The 27,228-nt window shown below is 39.2% G+C and overlaps 1 protein-coding gene across 5 annotated transcripts in view; it reads right to left on the bottom strand.

The window, feature by feature from the left end:
• LOC100770975 (partitioning defective 3 homolog B) overlaps positions 1-27,228 on the bottom strand; it is a 1,032,377-nt gene that overhangs the window by 95,542 nt on the left and 909,607 nt on the right. For 4 of the 5 annotated variants that reach the window (XM_035440979.1, XM_027397031.2, XM_035440978.1 and 1 more), the window contains one exon: positions 16,323-16,458. The exons of the other annotated variant lie outside the window; for it this stretch is intronic. In XM_035440979.1, the coding sequence (XP_035296870.1) occupies positions 16,323-16,458 (136 nt within the window). The remainder of the gene's footprint in view (positions 1-16,322; positions 16,459-27,228) is intronic. 5 annotated transcript variants of the gene reach the window in all.

Below are 27,228 nucleotides of genomic sequence, written 5' to 3'. Positions count from 1 at the left end.
GAATATGATGTCAGAGAATTACCCACAGGAAGCATCAGGACAGATGCTTTTTTGAATGAGCTACTTTCAATCTCTACACAGAGGTAATTACTACATCACAGAAACTGTTATAATGCACACAAGCAGATGCAGAGCCAGGTAGGTTGTTTTGCAACAGTCAGGGAACCCTTCTGTGGAAATGTACTAATGTTGGAAGGAAACAAGCAACCAACTAGCCACCAACTTCACAGACAAATGAGATGCAAAGTGCTAAATGAAATGCCAACAACCCATGTTCTATCTTGAAAGATTAAAAGCCACAGGTGTGAAAGGTTAGGAACACCGTTCATATGAGTTCTCACAATAGAAGAGGGAAAATCACTCGCTCATCATTAGAGATATTTGAATGCTGTTTGAAGACTTGATAGGTGAGACTAATGCAAATGGAAGCCCCTATCCATCTGAAGTCTGGGGAATTAAGAGCCTGGTGAAGAAGTTGGAGAGATGTTTACACGGTGTTTGTAAACAAAGGAAAAATATCCTTCCACATGAAGAATGTGTAGGAGTTAGGATCCAGTATCTTAGGAAAACATAGAATTCATACACAGAAGAAAATTAATGACAAAAGAACTTAGAAATGTTCAATCTTGTTAGCCGTGTGGGCACAAACCTATAAACCCAGCACTTGGAAGGTAGAGGCAGGCAGATCTCTGTTAGTTTCAAGACAGCCTGGTCTACATAAAGAGTTCTAGGTTAGACTACTATAATTAATAAATTAAAACAAACAAAACGTGCTTTTTTTCTAGCAAAGAGAAAAAACTAGGAAAAATGAAAATATTAGGTTCTAACAGCTGCAGTAAGACATATAAAAAGAGTCCATAAATAGTTATTGACTTCAGTAATAAATCTGCAGTTATGGGAATATAAAAAATACCAGATTTCTTAGGGTCAATCTGAGTAATCTGTAGCAAAGTTTTAAATAATATATTTAAATAAATAAATAATATATTGATTTATTACAAAATAATTATGTAAATATTGATTTATAAAGCCTGTTATTAAATTATGTATGAGAAATTATGAAAATTTAAATGTCTAATAATGGTAAAATATTTAAGTATTAATTGTATATCTTTTCTACAAAACACTGTGCACTCAACATTAAGTTTGATTTAGCAGTGTGGGAGTTGCTTACAATGTAGCAGAAAGGGAGAAGAGTAGTCTGAGCCACAGCACATTTAGAAGAAGTCTAATTAATTATTACATGTGATATTCTTGTATATGTGCATGGGTAGGAAAGGAAGTGTTTAAAACAAACTCTTATTTTTTGCATGGTCAGGAAATAGATGCTTTTCATCTTTAAGACTTCAGCATTACATAAATATTTTTTGTGTTTCCGGTTTTATCTGTGTGTGCATGCTTTGCATGTATGTGGGTGCATGTGCATATGGACACCCAAGGTTGATGAGAGAATCACCATCTATTGCTCTTCGACCTTATTCATAGAGGCAGGCTTTCTCAATCAAACCCAGAGCTTTCCAACATGGTTGGTCTTGGTAGCCAGATGACTCTGTAGATTGCCTGTCTTTGTATCTTGGGATTGCAGTTACAGGTTTCATCAGGTATTTTGCTTGGGTTTCTGAGGGTCTGAACTGTGGTGATATATTGTTTATGATCTAATAAAGCTTCTCTGGAGATCAGAATGCAAAGCTAGTCAAAGTCATAGAAGCTGGGCAGTGGTGCACACACCTTTAATCCCAGGACTCAGGAGACAGAGGCATATGGTTCTCTGTGAGTTCAAGGCCATCCAGGGCTATATGAGAGTGAATCAGTCTAAAAGTGAAACAGAGATCACACCTTTAATCCCAGCACTAGAGAGGTCTTATATTCTGGAATTTAGTCTCTGGACACATTGAGGACAGGATCTCCCTAGCCTTGGTAGAGGTAACAGCTCTATGGTGGCTTGGCTGCTTTTCTTCTCTGAGCTTCAGCTTGAACCCTAATATCTGTCTTTGGGTTTACAATATTCGTGCTACATTAAACTCTGGTCCTCATGCTTGGGTAGGTGCTTTAACTGCTGAGTTATGACTCCTAATCACCTAACCTTTTTAAGAGTGAGAATTGGCTATTATGATGATGAATTTAAATAAAAAAGAAAAAATAGTAATTCAGAAAAAGAAAAAGGCTGAAGGTGTGTCACATGGACTGACATGGTCTCTCATTGGTCCTGGCCATACTTTGTCCTCTTTCACTGTTGACTTCAGAACTACGTGAAACCACTGGCTGTTAAGCTGAATTTATTTAAAACATGTGCATGCATTTGTCTTTTTATATCTGTCTGCTGATTGATATATAGACACACCCCAGACAAACAATCTCTGCCATACATTATGCATTTCAAATAGGATTTATTCAGTCTTGATTCATAAAAATTCTCTGAATCCCTAGTATGAAACAAATACCATGTGAGCCCTTTTAAATGAAATGATTAACAACCACACAGGTAACTTAGAGTCTAGACTACATGTTCCAGCCTTCTAAACTCATAATTCATAAAAGACATAATTTACGTCATGATCAGGCTCTCTCTCTGTCTCTCTATCTCTCCATATCTTTATCTCTGTCTGTCTGTCTGTCTGCTAGCAACCTCCCCATGTGTGTGTATGTGTGCACATGCATTTGGTCAGAAACAATGCCCACCCCCAGAGTACCTATATATACTATAGTATATGCTTTCTGATATATTCTGCTTTATTCAAACGGTCTAGAAATGACAGCAATGTCCAAACAACTGATCCCATGATCGTTTAAGAAGCCATAAGAATTTGAAGGATGAGCCTCTAGGCTGATTCAGGTCTGTAACAGGGCCTGCTGTGCTACACAGATGCTCAAACCTCTAGAGTGAGAGGTTGGACTTCAAGACAAGTCTCATTATTGGACATATGCTAAAAGCCACTTTATATCTGTTCATAAATTGCAGAGGGCAATTGCTAGATGCAGAAGCCAGCTTTGAGGCAGAGTGCCCTCAGTGTAGACATAACGAAAGGCCAAGTACACAAGGGAAAACTTCCCAGGGATAAAAGCAAATCTATCTTATTAATTCCTGGTTAGTCCCCCCCCTTCCTATGCATTCACTTAGCAATTTCTTCCTGTATAACTACTCCTAAATATCTCATTATATGAAATTATGTCTCCTGTCTGCCCTCCTCACTGACTTGGACTTCTTTTTCACTTCTGAGCCTTTGGAGTCAAGTATATTTCTGGTGCAAAGTTGCCATTGAATGGAGGCCCAAGGAATGAATGAATGAATGTGTAACTAAGCAACCACATGCTTTGAAATTTGTTCTCCCGTCCTAGATCCAAAATGACAAACAAAAGCAAAAATGAGTTTATTATTTTCCTTAAGTGATGCTAGGACATTAGTAGGTTTTCTTCTTATTTTTGGAAATAAGAGCTTTAAGAGAAGCCTTAGGAGATTCTAGGTGGGAAGGCATTCAGGAGTTGGGTAAATAAAATCACATGTCTGAATCTAGGGGCAATACCGAATGCTTGAAACAAAGTCTTCGATGTTTTCCTCTTTGTCAGTTCCCCATATTGCCACTGTGGATTTAGAGACTGCATGTTTTAACTTTACATTTCTGCATCTACATCTAGAAAAGGGGAAGCTTTTCTCTTTTTGAATTTTGGAAATGTCAAAGCAGTCTAAACCCACACCTACACCACAAACTTCTAGTCTCAATAGTGTCTCCCCCAATCACCAATTTATGCACTGTTCTAAAACAATTTTTCCCCTGCCATCTTTCAGGATAATTGTGAGACTATGATTTCCTGGTCTGAAATGTGAGCATCTGATCCCCTCATAACCACACACAGACAGAAAGCTGATGTCTATGGGCTGCCTGACCATTTAAACCTGGAAGTTACTATAAAAGGAAAATTTTCAGAAAGCAGGAAGCTGGGTCTGCACTGAAGAGATGGAGGAAAAAGAAGTATTTGATAGCTCTAAGAAACTAAATGAGATTTGCTCTTCAGAAACAATCTGGGACTCTGGCAATTAGTGATGATGGGAGAGCAAAACTGAAAAACGGAGATGGCTCCACATGGTTTGGGGGTATCCATTATTATAGGGTGAGCCAGAAGGTTCATTAGGGAAAAGACATCAGATCATGAAGGGGAATGTCTTTCTCATGCAACATTTCCTACTGTTTCTCTGAGGGGGAAATGCCATAGCATTAATATGTTTATACACATACACATATACATCTCTCTCTCTCTCTCTCTCTCTCTCTCTCTCTCACACACACACACACACACACACATACACACACACACACACAGAGAGAGAGAGAGAGAGAGAGAGAGAGAGAGAGAGAGAGAGAGAAAGACGGAGAGAGACAGAGACAGAGAGAGACATAGAGAGACACAGAGAAAGAATGAACAGCAATCTTCTACTGTTTTTGGTAAGTCTGGATGCTGCAGTTGTTGGGTCGAATGTACGTTTTCATAGGCATTCATACATTGCCAAGTATTCACTGGGCAAATAACTAATAGGATTGAAGAATTGCAGAGAGCATGTTTTCCACATGCGCTGCTCTGATTTTGCCACTGCCTCAGTAATGGAGCCAAGTTTGGCGACAGGCTGAGTGAGAGATGACACAGATCAGGTAAATCATCTGAAGCAAGAGTCCAATTTTGCCTAAGTCTAGTCTTGAAAGTAGACAAGGAAACAATTCCTCAGTAGCCTGTGGTAACAACACCGTACCCATCCCTTAAGATCATTTACTAGGATGAATGGGAAGTCTGACCTGTCAGCCTAGCTAGAAGTCAGTGGTACCAACTTTTGCACATTTTCATAAACACAATTAGCATTGTGATTTCAAGGCTCATAATGAAACAGTGATGGATGAGAGGCCTGGGAGAGCTGTTAGCTCACACACTCTGATATGTATCATATGTATCATTCAAAAGTCACCGTAGTGCCCATGGAGAATGCCAATATCATGCTCTGGGAGTGGTGACCATCATTTCAGGGCTTTTTTTGATTCAGTATCGTTCCTATATGAAATCCAAAAGGAGACATTTCTGTAAATTTTCTTTTTCCCCACCATAACATCAGAATAGTTGCTATTAAATAAGAACCACATGTTCTAAAACTTCAGAATGGTTGTGACGCCAACATTTTCTTAAAAGAAAGAACAAGATGGCCACTGTTGTGACCCAAGTGGTTTATAGTTAGGGGTGATGCCATGGGCTGCAAGTTCTGAACTGTTGTCAACTCGAAGGGCCACAAATACCAGTTAGATAGATTTTCATATCTTTTACTCTAAACATCATTTTCTCTTTTTAATTTAATACCCAAAGTTTATTTTAGGCCCTTTAAGCTCTGTTAAAACAAAACACATCCAACTGATTTTAAACAGCTTTGAGAACTGTTTAGGCAATCTGGAATTCATAGGAGTTTCTGCTATGGTCCCTCCTATATTACATAAAATGGTCATTTCTCCCATTGCAGTAGAAGAAAAGAATGTTATTATTGAGAAGTTGGAATTTTGGGTTTTAAGCATGATCCAACACAAACGGTTGTGGTTTGGGGAAACTTAACTTCTTCTAAACTCGACATCCTGAACTGGAATTAATTGCTCATTAGAGGCAGAAAGGGTTCTTTTTTCACTTGACTGTAAGTGTAGCATTGAGGGCTTTCTTCTTTTTTTTAATATATTATGGAAAAATAATGTGGTTCTGAACTTTCATTTTTCTGCCTTTTTTTTTTTTTTTTTTTTTTTTTTTGCTATTTAGGTTTGGGTTAGAGCCAGAGATGGCTAACTTATTTGATTACAACATAAAAAGAATGATTTCATTTAGACTTTTAAAGGGAACTCAGAAAATAATACCAAACTTGGGTTTTGGTTCAGTCCAACTGGGCACAAAAGCAAATTAAGAGTGATGAAGAGTCATTCAGTGGAGGAAGAGAAGCAGTTTTGACAGTGTTTAAATATGAAAACTCAAGACAGGGGAACATGACCTCCACCTCCACACACACAAAGTTATTTAAAGAGCTACCAGGGTTGGGCCTCTTCTTTTCTCTTTGCTCTGGGAGTTAGCCCACATTGGAAAGTCAGTTTTGTTAATCATGGTGTGATGATGGTGCAGTTTTAGAAGTTGGTTTTCTCATTTGGGTTAAGGATGTCTTTTCACAGCATCTTCATGTTTTACAAAACTGAATTGAGGAGGCATTGAATAAATGATGTCATTGTTACCAATAATCTGGTATTGTACAATTTACTAGGCAAAGCCATTTGCATGTACTTTCTTTATATTTTACCCTCACTCTTAGTTCAACCTGCAGTTGGTACTTCTTTGCTCTGGGGTTTCTGCAGAGCTGAAAGAAAAACTAGAAGAAGTCAACTTTCTGCTGGTCTTTGATTTTTCTCCTAAGCTCATTAAAGAGATTAGGCATGTCCCAGGGTCAAAGATGAAAGGAGTAGGCCTTAAAAGAAAAGTATATGTGTGGGAGAGAAGGAAATAGATATTGACCTTTGGAGCAACAGAATTTGCCAAAAAGTGCCTGATAGCCAAGCCAACAGTCACATTCTGAAGTCACCCTGGGTCTCTCAGGGGTAGCACAGTGAGTTGGGGGTTGGAGGGTTTTCCATGATGCAGGGTGTGTCGTACAATGACATAGAATTCCAGAACGAGCAGAGGTTAAGGAGAACAGATAATCTTTCTAGCAGTGGAATGAATGGTTTCTAAGCACCTTTGGCATGTAAACTATTAAAAACACTTATTGAACACATCCTATATGCCAGACACCATTCTGAATACCATCTAGGCAATCTTCTACTTGTTACCATACTTATACGAAACAGTGCCATGAGCAGATTATTAAAGGAGACAGAGAAGTAGAAAGTGACCCACATTGTCCCCAGTTAGTAATTGGTGCAACTTTGATGCAAACTTGGGCAATCACTTATGATCCTGATCTAACAAAATACAATAAGATGCTCGGCCTGCCTGCTATGTTTCAAATAAACAGTGATGGAGATGTCTTCACCATTTCTGCATTACAAAGGCAGGATGAGTGAACAGAATTGGCTTAGGGTATCTGTCTTCCAGGGTCGATGAGTCATGGCCTGCCTTACAATAACTGGTGCCATGGGCCCCAGAAGGCAGATTTAGAAACAAAAGGCTTTCTATGGAGATGGGAGGACCGGTTTACTGAAGAAGTCAGTTTCATTTTCAGAATCAGATCACTGATTGCAGGAAGCTAGTCAGACAGGGCCTTGTGACAAAACTTGGGCCCTACACAAAAAAGAGAAGTACTGGAGAAATCGCAGGCTGGTGGTGGGGTGACATGGTGACAGGGAACAGATCCAGTAGTTCAGTTGTTGCAGTAGTTTGCATCAGTCAGTCTCCTGAGCCTGCCTCCTGTACTTCCTCTACAAACTAAACACTGTGAAAATGGCAACTTCTGGGGGGTGCGGGGCAGCGGGTACTGGGCAGAGGCAAAGTTGAACACCAGGCTTTGGGAGAAAGAGTGGGCTTCTTTGAAGAGCCATGATGGGGAAGTCAGGGTCAATTAAAGGTGGGGAATTCATGGGAGACATCTACAGATAGAGCCTGGAGACCATGGCAAACATTTTTGTTTCCAGGAAAGAAAGAAGGAAATGTCCTTCTCTCCCTCTGGCTCTGGGGCTCCCTGCCACTGCTCCACCCCATGACAATATAACTAGCAAAATGTTACTGGGTTTTAGTGGAATTTTGGAACTGGATTGGGAACCCCACAGCTCATCTCCCCCCCCCAATGGGAAGATCTGCTTCTAGTTCCAAATTGCCAACTTCTAAATGGGTCCCAGCAACACAGTTTATTTCTGTGTTGGGAATTGCCTGTAAACATGTTGCCTCCTTTCAAGATGATTGATGTTGTGGTTCAATAGCTAGAGATTCACTCACATGCAGTACATGCCAGCACCCCCCACCCCATACAGTTTATATGGCAGTGTGTTCCTGGGAAAGCAACATTGAAACATAAAGGGCTAAAGCCACCACCACCAACCACAGAAAATCCTCCATTGCTTTTATCTCTTTTCTTCTTCATTTCATCTCTTCCTGAAACCCTGGTGAGCACATTCCAGTCATTAAACTGGCATTTCATGCTTTACCAATGTCTAGTTCAATCAAGCTTCAGTCCTCCTAACTCATACACACAGTAGGTTTTTCTTCTCTCCTTTTTTAACCCCCTGAGTTGACATCATTTACTTTTTTCGATTCAGCTGTTTTGGGCTCTGAGGGAAACAGTGATTGCAGATGGAGTTAACCATTAGGAAGGAACTGTGCACGGAGTTCTAGAGATCTAATTCACCAAGCAGGGGATGAATACTATATGGAAGGAACTTAAATCTTGATTGTCCCATAAAGTCTCATGTGTTAGAGCCTTGGTTCTCAGGGTGATGCTATGGGGAGGTGTAGGACCTTGGTGGTTCTTTGGTTATTGTAGGTAGCCCAGGCCCTGATTCTTCTCTTTGGTTTCCTGGCCGTGTGATGAGCAGTTTTGCTGTCCCACTCATCTTCTGCCATGATGCAGTGCTTTATCACAGGCTTAAAACGATGGGCCAAATTGATAGTGACTGTAACTGCAATTCAGTACTGTGAGCCCAGGTGACCCTTTTATTTTTTAAAGTTAGTTATCTCAGGTACTTTGTTATGGTGACAGGAAACTGATGCAGCAGCCAAACTACAGCTATCCTTGCAACGTAGTGTTAATGGTTCTAATTTTTTACTTTATGCAATGGCTTCCAGATTTTAATAAAAGAATACATGCTTCTCAAAAATGAATGTTATTGTCTTTGTTAGGGTTTCTATTGCTGTGATGAAACACCATGACCAAAAGCAATTTGGGGACAGAAGGATTTATTTCATCTTATACTTCCATGTAACAGTCCATCCATCACTGAGGGAAGTCAGGGCTAGAACTCAAGGCAGGAACCTGGAGGCAGGGACTAAAGCAGAGGCCATGGAGGAGCCCTATTTATTTACTTGCTCTTAATGGTTGCAACACCTAGGACCAACAGCCCAGGGAGAGGAACTATACATACAGTGAGCTGGGCCCTCAATCATCAATTATTAATAAAGAAAATTCCCCCACAGGCTTCCCCACCAGCCAATCTGGTAGGGGCATTTTCTCAGTTAAAGTTTCCTTCCAAATGACTCAAGCTCATGTCAAGGTGACATGAAAGTAGCCAATGCAGTCATAAAAATGTATGAGTAACTCTGTCTAAAGAAAGCAAGCATCCTTAGTAATTTCAAAGAATCCTATTACTTCTATAACTCTTAGATTTAAGGTTAACCAAAATGTCACTTTATGCAGGTAATTATAAAGCCAGAAGTCTGTTAATTTCAGATGAATAACTGAGGAAAAAAATTTTGTGTCCTTGGATAGTTCAAAGGTACTAAATCAGAAGACAAAAGAAAGTATCTTTATCTTTTTATGTAGCAAAGAATGACAACAAATTTGGTATTTTTAATGGCATGCATGCTTCCTAATAATAAATAGAAAAATATATAAACACATAAGATTTTTTAAATGTAAGATGATAAAGTTTATATAATTTTAATTCAAAGTAGTTTTAGATAACCCCTGATTTTAACCAACATCCATTCCCTCCTATTAATGGTACATCACTTTCTCTTGGGATTCTTTTCACCCAAACTTACTTATGGACTTTGGGTGGGCTTGGTTCCACTCTTTGGTTCTGCCTTATAACCTTGTTCTCGTTTAGTCGTGATTATTCTGGTTTTGAGAACTGGCCCAGGCTGAGCCAGTCAAGCCATGAGTACCTCACTGAATATCATTTTTATGACATTCTGGGATCTGCTGGGCGTGACTTTCCAGAGTTGATGAATTGGAAGCACTGATGGCCATGTTGTCACTCCCTGCCCCTGAGAACAGTGCCTACTGAGCAAACTGGGTAGCAGAAAGAGAGAAACTCCAAGTGGCCAGTCTGATGGAGCTGGGTGTGGCCATTCCTGAGGACAGCAATGCTGATGGGCAGCTATTCCCATGGGATGCTTTTCCACAAGCCAGCAGTTTTCTGTTTTGCTTAAGCAATTAAACATAGGTTTCCATTCTTTGCAATATAAGAGTCAATTGACTAATCAGAATTATTTATCACCATCTTTGATTTATTATTTATTTACTTGGCTTTTGTTTTTAATAAGAATGGCCTCTTTGGCTGTCAAGTGAAATTTATCTATGGATACTCACTCAGTAAGGATATTTAGATTTATTTGTTTATTGATAGGGTTTCATGTAACCACACAAAAAGTCTCAAACTTTTTGGATCTTTAGGGATGACCTTTAACCTCTGATCCTTTGGACTCTATCTCTCAGATAGAATTACAGGCATAAGTCATCATACTGGGCAGTGCAATTTGCTATTATGAGTTGCCTTTAAGGAACTGACAAGAAAAATACATTGTAAATCTCATTCTGGTTTTGGATCATCTACAGTAGGCACTCATACTCTTATCTATCTCCTTATATTTAGAAAGCAATCTTCAGATTGTTTTTGTATGTGCTTGCTGTCTTAGTTACTTCTCTATTGCTCTGATGAAACACCATAACTAAAAGCATCTTGGGGAGGAAAGGGTTTATTCACCTTCCACATCCAGGTAGCAGCCCATCACTGAGGAAAATTAGGGCAGAAACTCAAACAGGGTAGAAGCCTGGAGGTAGGAACTGATGCAGAGGCCGTGGATGAATGATGTTTACTGGTTTGGTCTTCATATGCTTATTCAGCCTTCTTTCTTATTGCACCCAGGACTACCAGGCCCAAACCTAGCACCACTCATGGTGAACTAGGCCCTCACATCAATTATCAATGGAGAAAATGCACCAAAGGCTTGCCCAAAAGCCAAGCTGGTAGAGCAATTTTCTCAGTTGAGGTTCCCTCTGGCTTGGCTCTAGCTTGTGTCAAGGTGACAGGAAATGAGTTAGCACACTTCTTGTAAATGGTATTTCCACCTTCAATCTCTGTCTTAAGATGCCTAGCATGACCTCAGCATCATGTTCTCCATTCCTTCTGAGTACAGATGTTCATCTTTCATTTTGCAGGTCAGCTACTAAGCACACTCATTCAACTTGGCAACTAGTTGACTACCACCCCAACAGGATGAGAAAACCTTTCCAAATGTTTTTCTTTATGAACCCTGATACCCCTTTTGTTTGCAACCATAGGTGGACCTGAGTCAACTTGCTTACTAGAAAGTTGTGGTGCCAAGTATTTTAGGTCAGTAGAAACTAGCATGTCATGTTAGGCTAAGGTATGTCAACTACTATCTTTCCCTTATACACACATACTTAGTCTCTCTTCCCATCCAAAAGCCTATAAACTCTTTTATAGGTAAACATTCTCCTAATTTAGCCAAGAATTTCAAAAGGAGGAGAGAGGAATAATAACACACACTATAAAGCTCATGAAGAAGGTGATAATAAAGGTATGGAGAGTTGCAGACAACCTGAGAGTCATCCCATTTCCGAAATTACTTACAGGATATTCATGCTGCTATTAAATAAGCAGATAATCTTTATCTGCTAATAAAAAAGGCAGCCTGTTGCCAGAGGACGGTGACAGTCTTAACAAGTTTTACAGAAAATAAAAATATCAGCAGATAGCAGGTATCATGTTTTCTTTTGGCAAATGTTAACACTTCACAGCTAGAATGCCTTGCTTACTTAATTGGGCCTATAAAAACCCACCAGGCCATTTCATTCAGAGCCATTGAAATTCTCTAGACCAATTCTTTATAGCTTTTCAGAGCCTGGACGGGAAAACAGCTACAAAGAAGGCAGATGAAAAGGGTTTTTCAGTCTCAGGCCCATATTTACAAACCTTACAATCTTTGGGTGCTCACATGGTTTAAAATAAATGAAGTGAGTAAATCAGGCAGGTTATTATTATTATTATTATTATTATTATTATTATTATTATTATTATACTATTTTGGTTTGGAGAGGAAAAAATAAATCACTGACATGAGAGAATAATGATGATGATGATAACAACAGCAACAACAACAACAACAACATGTGTTGGCTGAAACAAATCCCAAATTGCCTAAATAGCTTCCACAGTACCTTGTCTGGGACTGACTTCAGTTACCCTCTCTGAGTCCATGTAGGAGTTAGTTACAGCATTTGCCACATATGCTATTGTCCTATGGAGTATTGGCTAAGATACATATTCCTTAGCCAGATTGCAAGTCTCTCTAAAGTGGACATAATACTGTATTCTTGCTGCCAATGACTGGCCTCCACTGAGGCTGAGCAAATGGATATTTATTGAAATTGAGATTGAGGAAATAAATATTTGTTAAAATTGAACAGGATATGGAGAAAATAGAAAGGAAATGCAAAGAAAAGAAATTGTGAGAGATGCCTTAGGTTCAAGCCACTGAGTGTGTATTGTATCGAAGAAAAAAATGTCAGTCCCATTGAGACAAATACTTTAAAATATCCATTCAATAATCTCTTCAGCAAACATTTTCATCATTTTAGGTTTAAAGACTTTTGTGCATATACTTTCTTTTTCTTTGGGCTATCTTTAATGTAGTTTGAGAGTACAGGTGGACATCTGCAGCTATAGAGTCAACCAAACACTGAAAAAAGTTTGTTTTTATGCATCTGGATAGCTGTGGTGATCTCTCTGTTAGTAAAGTACCTGGCTTACACGAGAACCCATGCTGTAGTTCTAGAACCTTCATTTTTAAAAAATGCCAGGCATGGTGGAACATGCTTATAATCACAGTGCTGGGCAGTCAGAGACTGTTGAAATCTTTAGGGTTCATTTGTCAGCCATCCTAGCCCAAGTGATCCAATGCCAGTGAGAGATCCTATCCCCCAAACAAAATAAAATAAAATAAAAGAAAACAAAACAAAACAAAATGATGAACAGAACAGAACCTGACACCTGTGATTCATGTCTGGACTCCATACATACGCACACACATGTGCTGCAGGATATTTGATCACACTGTGTGAAAGGCACCTTCTGATTGGTTTAATGAAGAGTTAAGTGGCCAATAGCTAGGCAGGAGAAGATAGGTGGGACTTCAAGGCAGAGATAGGAACTCCAGGCAGAATCTGAAAGGCAGAGTTTTTGCCAGTGAGACAAGGAGGAACTTGAATATACAGTTTGGAGGAGAGGTAACAAGCTATATGGCAGAATGTAGATTAATATAAGTGGGTGATTTAAGTTATAAGAACTAGTTAGAAACAAGCCCAAGCTAAGGCCAAGCTTTCCTAATTAGTAAGAAGTCTCCATGTCATTTTTTGGGAGCTGGTGGACCAAAGAAAGTTTGATTACACACACACACACACACACACACACACACACACACACACACACACATATATATATATATATATATATATACCTGTACACTTGTTTACCCACAAACATAAGCACACAGATATGTGTACACACATAATGCATATTACTGAACACATTTATACAATTTTCTAAATTATAGAAATTATTCTCTAAGTTATAGAAATTAAAAACTATCTACATAACATTGACACTGCATTAGGTATTATCAACAGTATGGAGATGCTTCAAAGTATATAAGAGAAAGCCTACAGGTTCTATAAAAATCCTTTGCATTTTAAATAGAGGACTAGAGCATCTGTAGGTTTGTTGTCTGCAGAGTGGTCCTGAGGATAGCAAGGGAGGATATAGTTGCATGATAATTTATCTTCTTACTTTCTCTCTTTACAGCTCAGAAGTTTTCTGGAATAGATGGTTGTGGGGAACATTCTTTAGGCCTCTTGACCTGAGTGTGGTACTATACTGGTTCATCTCAAAGTCTGTGAAATATTTTTTGATGATGATGATGAGGACTTTGTAAACAAACATGTTTACATGTTTGTTGAAGGAACAAAGATGTTGAAGGAACCGATGCTCAGTTTCTATTATTGAGTTGGAATCGCAGATTCCTTGTTGCGTACCTGGAGAATTACAGATTGCTAGGTGTAGCTCTCCTTTCCCACCTCTTGATTTGACCTTAACAAGAACTCTCATGGTGCTGAGGACCAGCCTATTGGAGACATTACAGTTTCATGAATGATGCTTTGTGGGGTCAGGCTGAGAGGCAGGAATGAAATGTTAACTTTCTAAACTTTCTCTCCTAGATCTTTCCAAATATAGCAAGAGAGAGGTGTAATTTCTCAGGCCTCCCCTAGACAAAAGGTACCAGTGTTTTTCTTTGGCATAGGGAAAGGAGTAGAAAGGGTGCTGAGATTCTAATCCCCAGTTTGGAATATCTCAGGCTATCACAGAGAACACTTGTCTTTTATGACAGTACAGTTCCCAGCATCCCTTTGGGATGCCTTCGACTCAAATTGTCTGGGAAACATAAAATCAGTCACATTTGGCAAAGCTCAATACACCAGAGCATGGGAAACACAAATTAAAATAGATACTCCTTCAGTCACTAAGCTGTTTGGTTACAAGTTTGCTTGGTATAAAGAGAATCATTAGAAATGGGAGCTCCCAAGGGACCAGCCTCCAGCTCAGGTTTGGTGAGCTTCACAGGTATGTTTAGTCTCTTCCAGGCTTAGCATCTTCATCCTCTTAGCTCAAAATAAAGAATCTTTAAATAAAGCCAAAATAACAAGAGCTAGTCATTCTGAAATCACTTTCTTATTCTGCTCATAGGAATTCATAAATGCTTTTCAATGCATTGGACATGGTGTCCTGTTCCTGGGTTAGTGGCAATCACTCTATCACTGCTTTTTGTTTGCTAAGGGAGACTGAGCTTTGCCTAACAAGTGCCTCTCATCTCTTGTCTAAGGCAGTAAATCAATCGGGATCAAGTTTGAGACAGAGTGAATTATTACTGCATCTGTTATCCCATAGAAATTTTTCTTTTCTACTATGGAGAATCTAAGAGACACATTGTCCTACCATTATAAGTATTATTCTGTTTAATTCTAACATCTAGAATTAAAACATAAATAGTTATTGATTCTGATACATAGTCTGACATGCTTTTCTCCAAAGAGGCTGACATCTTTGGGTTTGGGTCACCAATATGCACAATGTACTTCTTTTAATATGTACTTATATATTTCATTGTTTTTTGTTTTGTTGTTGGATCTCATGCACCTCAATCTTACCATGTAAATGAGGCTAGCCTTGAACTCCTGATCCTCCTACTTTGGACTTCCCAGGGCTGGGATGACAGGTGTGTGCCACATTCTCTGGATCCACAAGTGTTTTTAAATTGCATTTTATGAAAAGGAATCTTCTGGCCTGAGGAGTTGCCATTGTTCTGCACATCAGTGGGAGATGCTGAAACTAACATTTGGCCCACATGTCATTCATGACCTTATAGGAGGCAGATGTGAAACTGAAGGGAATTAGCTATATTCTCCATACCTTGATCTTGTGAGAAGAAATATGTGTGAAACCCAGAGCAGGAAACTCTCATAAACATGCTTGGCTTTCCAAGGAGATGGTAGACCAGAAGGCCCCAGTCATCGAAGAGGACATAAGGATGGGTAACAGCCAAGACATTACAATGAATACACTTAGCTCTGCTTCAATAACAGTACCAAGTGCTAATACTTATAATGATATGTATTGAGTGCCAGCTATAAGTTAGGCACTGTAGCTCAAAAGTTATTACCATCTAATTCTAAGCTTGGCCCCTGGGCATTTTTGCGGGTGCTCATGAGTTGAGTGTATATTATAGGTAGATAAAAGACAGGGGAAGTGCTACCCAGAAAAATCAGAGTCTCCCTTTAGTGCCAGCATTCTCTTTTGTTCCTTGAATGTTGAAAGAATTAGCACAGTGAATCCTCCTGCAAAAACTTCCCTTGTCTCAAAACACACCATCCTATTATCCTGGTAAAGTTTGGGGAACATAAATTGCTCAGATCTCATATACAAATAAACTGTATCTTTTGACAACAACACTCTGAAATTTACTCCTAATAACTCACCTTTAAGGTCTAAGAGAAGGAATGGAAGGATTAAGGCACACAAACATTCCTTGTCCTCTTTAAAGTAACTGACCTGCTTGCCCCAGACCAGTGGGGTGCCCAACAGGAAGTAAAATGTAAGAGCAGATAGAATGAACAAGTACAGTTCTGTGGTTTGATTTATATAAATAACTTCTGTGGGAGAAGAGGACTGTGGTCTGGGTAATGTTCATATCTATAAAACTCAACAAACCTGAATGTAACCCGATATGCATAAAACTTTCTTGACCTGAGTGTGTAATTCTGCTCTGAATTAATTTGGTAGAGAGGAATTTATGATTGGAATCAGACATGGGCTTACCCAGCGGAGGTCATGGTCAGATGGCCGTGTGTGTCCCTCTTCATCTTCATACAAAGGGAACCCTTCTCTTCGAGCCTGATAATACTCCTTCCGAAGCTTCTGGATGCGGTCACTGTTTCCACCCACGGGACGGCCACTGTAGCACATGAATAGACATGGTCACATAGTACATGTTAGCCTCAGAGATCCCCTTTTTTTCTCCCTGTTAAAGGGCCTGACAATGAAATTTGAAAGACTTGACAATGTAATTTAAATGAGGAAAATGGTGAAATCAGTAATTAAAATGAACGAAGAAGGAACATTACACACACACACACACACACACACACACACACACACACACATTTAACTCCAAGGGTCAAGTCATCTGATTTGGGATTAATAAATGCTTTGGGAATGAGAAGGTAAGGTAATGTCTTAACCCTCTAGAGCAATTAAAAAACTCACTACTTTCTTCTTACGATAATACATACAATGTTTGGTTAAATTTTAATACGGGTATCTCTTTCTTTCAGATGTCACTGCTAATTTGAGATCAAATCCCAGTTGCTTGACCCATAGGTTGGATGTGACAAATGATTGGCTGACATGCACCAGCATTCCTTTCAGTGAAAGGCAAGAAGTTTTGGAGTGTGTGTGTGTGTGTGTGTGTGTGTGTGTGTGTGTGTGTGTGTGTGTGTGTGTGCACGTGTGTGCTAGGGACAGGGTGACAGCAGGATATAGGTCAATGTATGAGTAAAGATAGACCATAGGTAAAGAATGTGTGTGTGTGTGTGTGCACGTGTGTGCTAGGGACAGGGTGACAGCAGGATATAGGTCAATGTATGAGTAAAGATAGACCATAGGTAAAGAAAGAAGGTGAACGGTGAACGTATGGCAATAAGGGAAAGGCAGCTCAATGTTCTAGTGTGCTCCTTACCCAAAGGGCCATGTCTCTCTGTGTTAGCCACTGATTCTGCCTAAGACTTAACAGTTTGCTCAGTGCCACCTTGGGCAGCTAGTGGCCCCTTTTTAGTTTGGGTTGATTGGTTATGATTATTTTATCAGAACCAGGATTATGCTTATGTTTTATAATCCAGTCTGGGGAGGCAAGACAAAAAAGGTATGCAGGTCTGACCTGCCATTGAACCTCACTGGTTCACTTAAATATTGAATGTCCCATTGAGCTAGACCTTACATTAAGATCTGGAGACATAAAGATGAACATTTCATATTCTTTTTCTGGATGAATCTGCTGTGGAATAATCCCTAGGTATACTGTAAAGATTTGTCACTCAAATTAGTATAATAAAACGTTGATTAGCTAGTAGCCAGGCAGGAAGTATGGGTGGGGTGACCAAACTGGATAATGGGAAGGAGAAGGGCAGAGTTGAGAGTCACCAGCCAGACACAGAGGGAGCAGGAGATGAATGTGCCATGCTATTAAAGGTGCCACCCCGTGCCAAAGCATAAATAGAAATATGGGCTAATTTTAGTGTAAGAGTTAGCTAGTAATAAGCCCGAGCTATTGGCTGAGCATTTATAATTTCTAGTAAGCCTTGAGCCAATTATTTGGGAAGTGGCTGCTGGGTATTTGGGAACAGGCAGGTTCGAGAGAAACATCTCCACGACTACACAAATCACATTCTTGGAGGAATGAAGACTGCTGCCACTAGAGGGATCTGCACAGGGGTTATGGGAGCATGAGTGCTTAAATTTTGACAGGGTAAGAGCAGGCCATGGAAGGTGATAGTGAAAGGAGGTAACACTCTTGGTGAAACTTATAGGATACATAGACACTCCGTAATTGGACAGGTGAGAGGAGGCAATTCCAGGGGGAGGGAGAGAGAGAGAGAGGGGGAGAGAGAGAGAGAGAGAGAGAGAGAGAGAGAGAGAGAGAGAGAGAGAGAGAGAGAGAGAGAGAGAATCTTGCTTTGGGGATTCCTTTTCCAGGCAGTACATTTGGGCAATTGGGCTGCCTTTGTTCTGCCTCCTACACACATCAGATGATAATACTCCCTTCCTCATGTCAGTTAGTAAGAGTAATTGCTGATGACCTGAGCCTTGAATAAGAATTACTTTGTAGTTTATGAGTTTTTTGGGAGGGATTGTGGAAAGGGGAACAAGTGACTATTTATTGGTCAGGTATAGGGGCCTGATGTGACAAACCTTGCATGCCATCAAGGTCCTCAGGTATTACTATTGAGTTTTACACTTGAATCAGCTACCTGATTTAAAAATGAGCTATGTCAAAGCAAATGAAAGTATATGAAACTCAAGCTAGGTAAACATGTTTGCAAGACAAGGTCTTCTACTTGATGGCAAGGTGGTAGATAGCATGGTCACATGCTGGCTTTGTGACTTCTCGGCAGTAAGTATGACTGGCCAAAATGTGCTTCATGCCTACACTAGAGGTGGCAATTGATCAACAGATGATGCTTTTCATTAAGAAAAGGCAAACCCTGAGGATGGAGAGATGGCTCAGTAGTTATAAAGAGTTTGATTCCCAGCACTTATGTGAGGAGATTCACAGCTGCCTATTAACTCCAACTCCATGGAATCTGCCACCTTGGGCCTTTATGGGCACCCATACACTCCCTACTCACATGCACCCACCCTATATAGACACACATGCACACACACAATTGAAAATAATAAGAATAAATCTTTAAAAAAGGAGTAAGTTAAGCAGGGGGGGGGCACAGACCTTTATTCCTTCAGTATATATTTTAAAATTCAGAAAAAATAGTTCTAATTATCCTTTATTTTAATTTAAAAAGGTAACCCCCCAAAGACAACAAGGGACTGCTAAGCTTTTCTGGAGCACCTGTGGTGAGAGCAGCACGCTATTCCCTGAAAGCTGCCTGGGCTCCATAGTAATATAAGAGGACTGCAGTGGCTGGATCCCCATGCATAGGTCTCTGCTGGTTACAGAGATGCGAGAGCAGCATTCAAACTCACCAGATGAGTTCAATCAACGTGGTGCAAACACTGCATACATAATCTATTAGTTTACCCCAAAGAAACTGAAGCATTGAATTCAAGTAGAATGAAGTCATCAGTAATAAAGGGAAACAGAAAAAGGAAAGAAAGGGACTGGTACGGTACTGTTTTTATAAAAGGACCAAATATCACAATATTCTTCCATTTGTGGTGGGAAAAAATCATATTCAGACTATAAACTGTTCTTCCATATGCCTATAAACACATAAATTTAAAAATATGGGTTTGATCAGCTTGCCATTCTCAAATAAGACAGTAGGGCAAGAATATAAAAGCAGCTTTTCAGGATTCAAAAAAGTCCCCCGATGGGGACAGGAGCATGACTACCTGGAAAAGAAATCTGGCCCCAGTAAAAAACAAGAGAAAAGTCATGGAGTGTCTCCATGCAAAATGCACTGTGTCTTCTCCCAAGTGTGAATTTTCTAAGACAATATTTGGAATAGAATGCAGGTCTTCTACCCACAACCTGGGACTACCTTTCATCTTGGTCTTACTTCTTCCATTATTAAACCTCTCTTTGCCTTTAGTAACAACAGTGTAGTTTTCCAAGTATTTTACATGTTAATGTTAGGAGTCAACATTTTGTTTTCAGTTTTCAGAGCTTCTCAGTATATAATACATGTTTTTCACTGAACTAATAAAATGTTATATATTAAAGTGTCATAAGCATAGCAATCAACTTATTCTATTTTGTGTTGAAGTTGTACAAACTTAGCAGTTTGATACTAGATTTATACATTTCATAGCAATGTTATCAACCATTATAGTTAACAACTTACACCATAAATATATTGATGCAAACATCTATTTCTGTGATCTTCCCAGAGTGCACTTCACTAGTCAATTACACTACTCTTTTTTTTTTAAGGACCATAGTCTCAGAATACTTTTCAAGCAAGAACTTCAGAAAACCACTATCAAGCTATAGGGTGGACACTTGAATGGATTTTATTTACAATTCTAATGTAATAGCTTTGGGAAACGCTTTAAAGTTTGAAAATTATATTTAAAAATAATGTTTATTATTCTGATCTTGTAAATGAAGATAAGTCTATCAGCTAATAAATGCCTAAGAAAGTTGGACTGACTCCAAACATTCCTGTTGACTGGAGCTACTTGTGATTGAATTCTTTCATCTTGTGTATATTGTGGAGACTTGGGTCTCTAGCAAACAACAAACCATCATGGATTTAAGGCTAGTATACAGGATTTGACTCCTGAAGGTGTCTAGGTGCTGTCTGGTCTATCTTCTTGCTTTTACGGAAAATAGTAGCAGGAATTCTGGGAAATCTTCTACCTGACATATTCAGAATTGACACCAAGTTCTGAGGTACCTCAGGACTTTTAAAGGATTAAACACTATACCCAAATCACTACTTAGAAGGGTAGGCTTTCTGCACTTGTTGTTTACTGGGGAAGTAGAGTTTGGATCCTCTGTTTGTGAACCAAGACAAGGATTACAGCAGTGCCTGACCACACCCAGATGTATCTGGCCACTCTTACAAAAATAACTGTATATCTATAAGAGGTGACCAGTACTGGTTTTAGAATGTTGAATTCACTCAATCCATATATTAAGACATTTATGTTATTTGGGATTTTTTTAGTCAATTACATAGTCTCTGTTTTTAAAGGCGGTATCTTTAATCGAGTCCCTCTTAGAGCTTGACAGAGCTTAATTTTGTAATGGGTTTCATTTTTCTTTGCAGTTATCTATAGTCATAAATAACCATCATATGTGAAAACCTTCTGAACTTACTCTGCCTTGCTCATAATTCCTCCAGTAGGAGTACTTCTGAGTCTCCTCATCGGTCTGAGCATCGTACAGTCTTTTCTCTTTGTTGCTATGGTCTGGAGAACGTAAACTAGCTTTTATGGAGCATCTGTGGTGTCCCAGACAGTATCTATGCTCAAATCATCTAATTCTGGTCAAATCTGTAAGGACAATGTTGTTGTTGGCATTTCCCAAACTCATACACTGAGGTTCAGAGAAGCAAAGAAACACAAGTGGTTAGTGGTGGGCCAGGATTTGTGTGCCTGTAAAACTCTAGCTGTTTCTTCTGTATCATGTTGCCTTGGGAGAAAGGCATTAAAATGCAGCAGGCATTGTGGAACAACAGTTCACAGGCATTTCAACGCAGAGGGAATTTAGCACAGTACATTTATAGGCATACCTTTTGATAGTCTTTTATTTGCACAGATCTTTGCTATAAAAATAGAAATAGAAGTAGCTAAAGTAATAGGAATACAAGCAATGAAGTCTGTATTCATTAAAGGAATGATTTTGGAGCAATTGCAGACGAACATTTCTGGGCAATTAATATTATATTACTAACAGGCTTATGTGGGAAACTGGTGTAAAACTGAATGGGGTGCAGAAGAAAATCAACTCATGACTTAGAACCCACATGAAAGACAAAGATTGTGGATGAAGACCAGGGTGGAGAGGCAGCTGGTGTTGCAGCAGGGAAAGTTCTGTCTATGTGTACTTTTATTTTGCTAGCCATACTAGAAATTCCACAAACGATTCTAAAACAAATCAAATCAAAACAAAACAAAACAAAAAAACACCAAAAAAACCCAAACAAACAAAATAACACATTCATCTGAAGGCAGATTATCATGGGCATGATTATTATGTTCTGTTGGTTAAAAAAATTCCTGCCTATTAAAATTTTTGAGATCCTTGTGTATGTATTGAGGATCTTCTTCTTCCTTTCTCTCTTATATATTACATCCCAATGACACTTTTCCCTCCCCCTATATCACCTTCTCTCCCTCCCCTCTCCGCCAGATCCATTCCCCTTCTGCCTTTCCTCAGACAAGAGCAGGCATCCCAGGTACCTCAGTCAAACACAGCAAAATCAGGCACACACCATCACATCAAGTGTGGATAAGGCAGCCCAGTATGAGGATAAAGGTACCACGAGCAAGCAAAAGAGTCAGAGACAATCCCCACCCTCACTGTTAGGAAACTCACAAGAACAGCAAGCTACCCAGCCATAACATATATGCAGAGGACCTAAGTCAGACCTCTACAGGATCCCTGATCTCTATGAGTCCCCATGAGTCCTGGTCAGTTGATTCTGTGGGCCATGAAGAGAGGATCTTATCTTATGTATATATTGAAGATGATGAGTAATTAAAAACATTTCGATTTGTACATCCTGTAGACCTGACAGCATTTATACAAATACTATATAGATTTAAAATATTCCATGATGAAAATATATTTAAATAGTGTGCCAATAATATTAAAGACACTTAATAAGATTTTAAGAGGGGTTGTCTATAGAATTCTCCCATAAAGGACTACGTTATTGTCCCCCAAAGCTGTGAAAACAATTTGATATAAACATTTACTGAAAACTGCAATTATGCAATTTCAACTCCCACCCCTCAAAGAGTACCTATTCTTGCATTGGCATTAGATATTTTGATTTTGCATCCAGTGACATTTTGGGACCCCATCTGACTATCCATGGATAGCATTTTGGGATTCTTGTTTCTGATTTTTTTCTCTAAGTCTTCCTCATTATCTATGATGATATAACTACCTCACAGGAGAAAGATATTCTAAAGAGATGCGTGTGTCCTTCCCTTTGGCTATAAAATTATTGAAACAATAGGCCCTAAGAAATTTGAATTTTCCCAGGAGTGTTGTGCTGATAGAATGATAAAAAGCAAGAGTTTTAGTGCCAATCAGAGGGGCACCTTGTCTTGGAAAGAGATTTCATATTTATCTGACAACTTGTCAGACCCCCTTGCAGGAGACTGGATCCAAGAAAATGATGATGGGTTGGACCACATCTTGACCGAGTCTTCCTAGTTACGTCACTTCTTGCCTTCTGTTTAAATCCAGATCTCACACTCAGTGCTTAGAAGACGGGCTTTGGGAGGACTGGACCTCTTTGTTCCTTTTCCCAATTGGCTATATTGAATACATTTTTTTTCTGGCTTTTTAGAAGCATTTGTCTCATTAATTGGCCTATTGAGGATAGTTGGCTGAGCCTAGCTCGTTAAAGCTGCCAGAGCCAAGGCTCTTATCCTAACAGCTTTGGCGAAAATGATACTCTCCATTTTCACTGAGTTTTGCCAATAGTTCACCCTAAAATAATACGGATTTACCTCGATCCTATGGAAATCTGATTTCTACGAGAATTAAGTTAGATTTGTGATGCAAACAATTACTGCAATTAAGAGCCTCTTGCTTAGTTTGACTGCATTTAAGTTCCTTCATTAAGACGGACAAGTTTAGTGAAAAGGCAGATAATATTAGTATCAGACAAAGTCAACTTTTTCTGTGTGGAATCCTCTTTATCTTCAAGGACTGCTTCCTTCAGTGCTAATCTGAGGTAGGGTACTCAGAGGATGTCAGGAGACAGAGTTTAGGCTCCTTAAGATAAACATATCACATAACAAACAGGTGACAGAACTATGGGAAAGTAGCCTAGGTTCTAATATAAAACTTTGAAAAGTATGCACCAACATACATTTCTAAGGTGCTCTTGCCTTCTGTTCATGCCAGGATGCAGAGGGGTACTTCAAAACCTGCACCAGTGGAATTGCTATTCAAGGGAGATCAGAGGAAATAAAAGAAATCTACACAAAACATGATGGCATATTAGCTCAAGCTGGATCCTGGTCCTTCCCCCAGCTGTGCTGGTGGCATTTGACCCAGATACAATAATGTGACAATGTGCCTTGGCTACTGGACTCCTGACTTTGCCCTTTTGAGATCCATGTCTTGGTACTTCCATCCTACCTAGACTTTGATTTCTACAGCTTGAAAATTTGTCTTGGAAATTGGAACCCTGGACTTGACCTTGACCTCAGTAATTCAAGCCATCATGGTGGAACATAAAGAAATGAAAGGTCCTTTCCCTTGACACTTTTGATTGTATAATGGCAAGTATTTCCACTCACACCATGAATACAGCTACTAGTTACCTTGAATATAATCAATTTAATTCATGAAAGACAACTTTCTCCTGCATTAGAGTGCTGTGACTAAGATTTGCTATCAGATCGATGTCATATCTTCAGATAAAAGGCACAGACTCTTTATCACCTGAGACAAGGCAGGGCTGCTCTCTGAGGTCAGAACAACCTGCTTCTTTGTCTCTTATTCCAGAAGAAACTGAAACTCCTCAGAGTGGCATTGATGGTGTGGCTCACAATTCAACAATAACACAGGAGTTGTTTCCACAGCTTCTACTCACCTTTACAAGCCTGTGACCGGTAATCACATTATTCTCCTAATATACAATGATTTGCTGGCTGTATTCAAATTTCCAAGGCCATTTTTGTCTTAACCATAAAACGGCCATTGAATTACTCATAGTTGAATACTATCAAGGCACATTTCCTTTAAAATACATACTAGAGTATTTGCAATCTTAAGCAATTTACATATATACTAGACCTTTAAAAGATATATGTATATATGTGTATACATATGATCTATATTGTTTCAAGGCATTTTGCCAATTTTATAAACAATTTGAAGTACACAGGGATCATGGAAAATTACTAAGAGATTTATATGGCAATATTTACTTCCTAAAAAAGAACTATTTTAAAATATAGTTGAAAAATTAACACAGAATGGTGACAAAATTATTCTTTCATTTTTTTCTCTATGTGTTTGCCAAACAAATATACACTGACGCAAAGAAAAATAGATGTGGATCAATGTGGAGCTGTGTCTTCTGTTTAAGATGATAAATGAACCATGCTCTGTGTTGCAATCCATGTAGACACTGCTATTCTTACATGACCTTGCATCAGAACTGCATCTAATTGATACACTTAATTTATCAGAGATTAGATGAAAACAGAGGCTTGGACAATTTTAATAGCTATAGGTTTCCATCAAACCTTCCATCCACTGAAATTTCCCTGGATATGAGCTAACTTAGTTTCCTTCAGTTTGTGTTAGTTTCTAGCAACCTTTTATTACTTATGTTTTATGCTGTCATGTATTGGATTCCAGTGTTCAGACTGGTATTATGGGTCCAACATGGTCCAAAATCAAATGAGCAAAATGTAGATAAAGCAAATGGAAGTGTTAGCTTGGAAGAACATTTTACTGTGTGGTTCTTTTTTTTATTTTTTGGTTTTTTGAGACAGGGTTTCTCTGTGTAGCTTTGGAGCCTATCCTGGCACTCACTCTGGAGACCAGGCTGGCCTCCAACTCACAGAGATCTGCCTGCCTCTGCCTCCAGAGTGCTGGGATTAAAGGCGTGTGCCACCAACACCCAGCCTGTGTGGTTCTTGAGCAAATTAATGATGATATGTACACATACTCTTCTCTCAAGAAGAGTCTCACCAACAGCTACAGGAACTGAAAAATAAAATTATTACCTTCTAGGCTTAAATCAAACACAGCTTGAGTTTTAAGAATACACATCTGACATTTAGATGTGGATTAAGCTTTCAGGGTCATTCTGGGAAAACAAGCCTTTGTGGGCCGCAGGCCATGAAATCTTGGGAATTTTCTGGGCCTCTGTGAAATTCCCTCTTCCTTAGAAGAAACAACAGAGAGGCTCTCTCCTCCTGGGAGACCATGGAGTGCCATCAAGCCAATGATTCTTAACAGCTGGACATCTAGGTCTTCCCTGCTGGATAACAAGGAAGTAAGCCCTAACAGATGATACAATTTTAAGGGAAAGTAAGGAAATTCTAACGATTCAGCGCATGGATGGTAGCTTTGAAATTCAGAGGACAGTCTGGAGATTGTATGCATGTCAGGCAGTTAAAACTGTGACTTCTTAAACATTATCTTCTCTTTCAATAGAAGAGTTTAGGAAAATAATAAGTGACAAAGAAAAATATACTAAAAATAGTTTTCCAATTGAAAGAACTTAAAAATTATGATTTAGATCTACTCTAGATGCCAGGAATCAAAGTATTATATACATATGTATACATGTAACAGTCCTTTCTGTAATGTCTGTTAAGAGGGCATATAACAAACTATCTAGTCACACAGAACTGATGCTTGGACAACAGCTTTGTGACATGGGAAGGATCTTAATGATGATATGTGGTGTTGAATTTCACAATCTGATAAACAGGTTATTCCATTTGCAGTAGAATGATAGGATTACTGTTAGAACAACCAAGTCCACCAGACAAGGAACTTACTACTGACTTGTTTTGAGAGGATCTACATTTAATTTCTTTTACACCTGAATGCACAAATGCTGAGATCTTCTGCAGTTTTAAGTATGGTTAGAACATCCACCCAATCAAAATAGATTCTTGAATCCAAAGAGTTGCATAAAAAAGTAAGATCTACTTGTGTCCCAAAAGACACTGGGTCCAAGAATATCCCATTATTCTCATTTTCCAGGATGGAAGGTACACTTGACTATACTGGTGCTCTCTGTTGACTTCCTGACCTCAGGGATTATGGGACTGTGGATAGTACTATCTTGGCCTATAGATCATTTCATTTGTTAAAAGATGTTCAGGTTCTTGCAAGTCCTTGCTAGAGAAAGGCCAACCTGCTTTTTTTATTATTATTCTTTTTTTCAGATTTTTTAATTTGAATTAGAAACAAGTTTGTTTTACATGACAAACCCAGTTCCCTTCTCCCTCCCGTCCTCCCCTAACACCCCCCCCAACTAAAAACCCTACCTATCACATATACTTTCTGCTGCCCCTGGATGGTGAGGCCTTCCATAGGGTGTCATCAGAGTCTATCATATTCTTTGGGATAGGGCCTGGGCCCACCCCTGTGTGTCTTGGCTCAGGGAGTATTCCTCTATGTGGAATGGGCTCCCAAAGTCCACACCTATCCTAGGGATAAGTACTGAACTACTATAGGAGGTCCTGTAGATTTCTGAGGTTTCCTCAATGAAATCTATGTTCCTGGGGTCTAGATCAGTCCCATGCTGGTATCCCAGCTATCAGTCTG

This window comes from Cricetulus griseus, chromosome 2 (assembly GCF_003668045.3).
Source record: "Cricetulus griseus strain 17A/GY chromosome 2, alternate assembly CriGri-PICRH-1.0, whole genome shotgun sequence".
Classification (NCBI taxonomy): Eukaryota; Metazoa; Chordata; class Mammalia; order Rodentia; family Cricetidae; genus Cricetulus; species Cricetulus griseus.
This window is presented reverse-complemented; position numbering and strand designations above follow the sequence as displayed.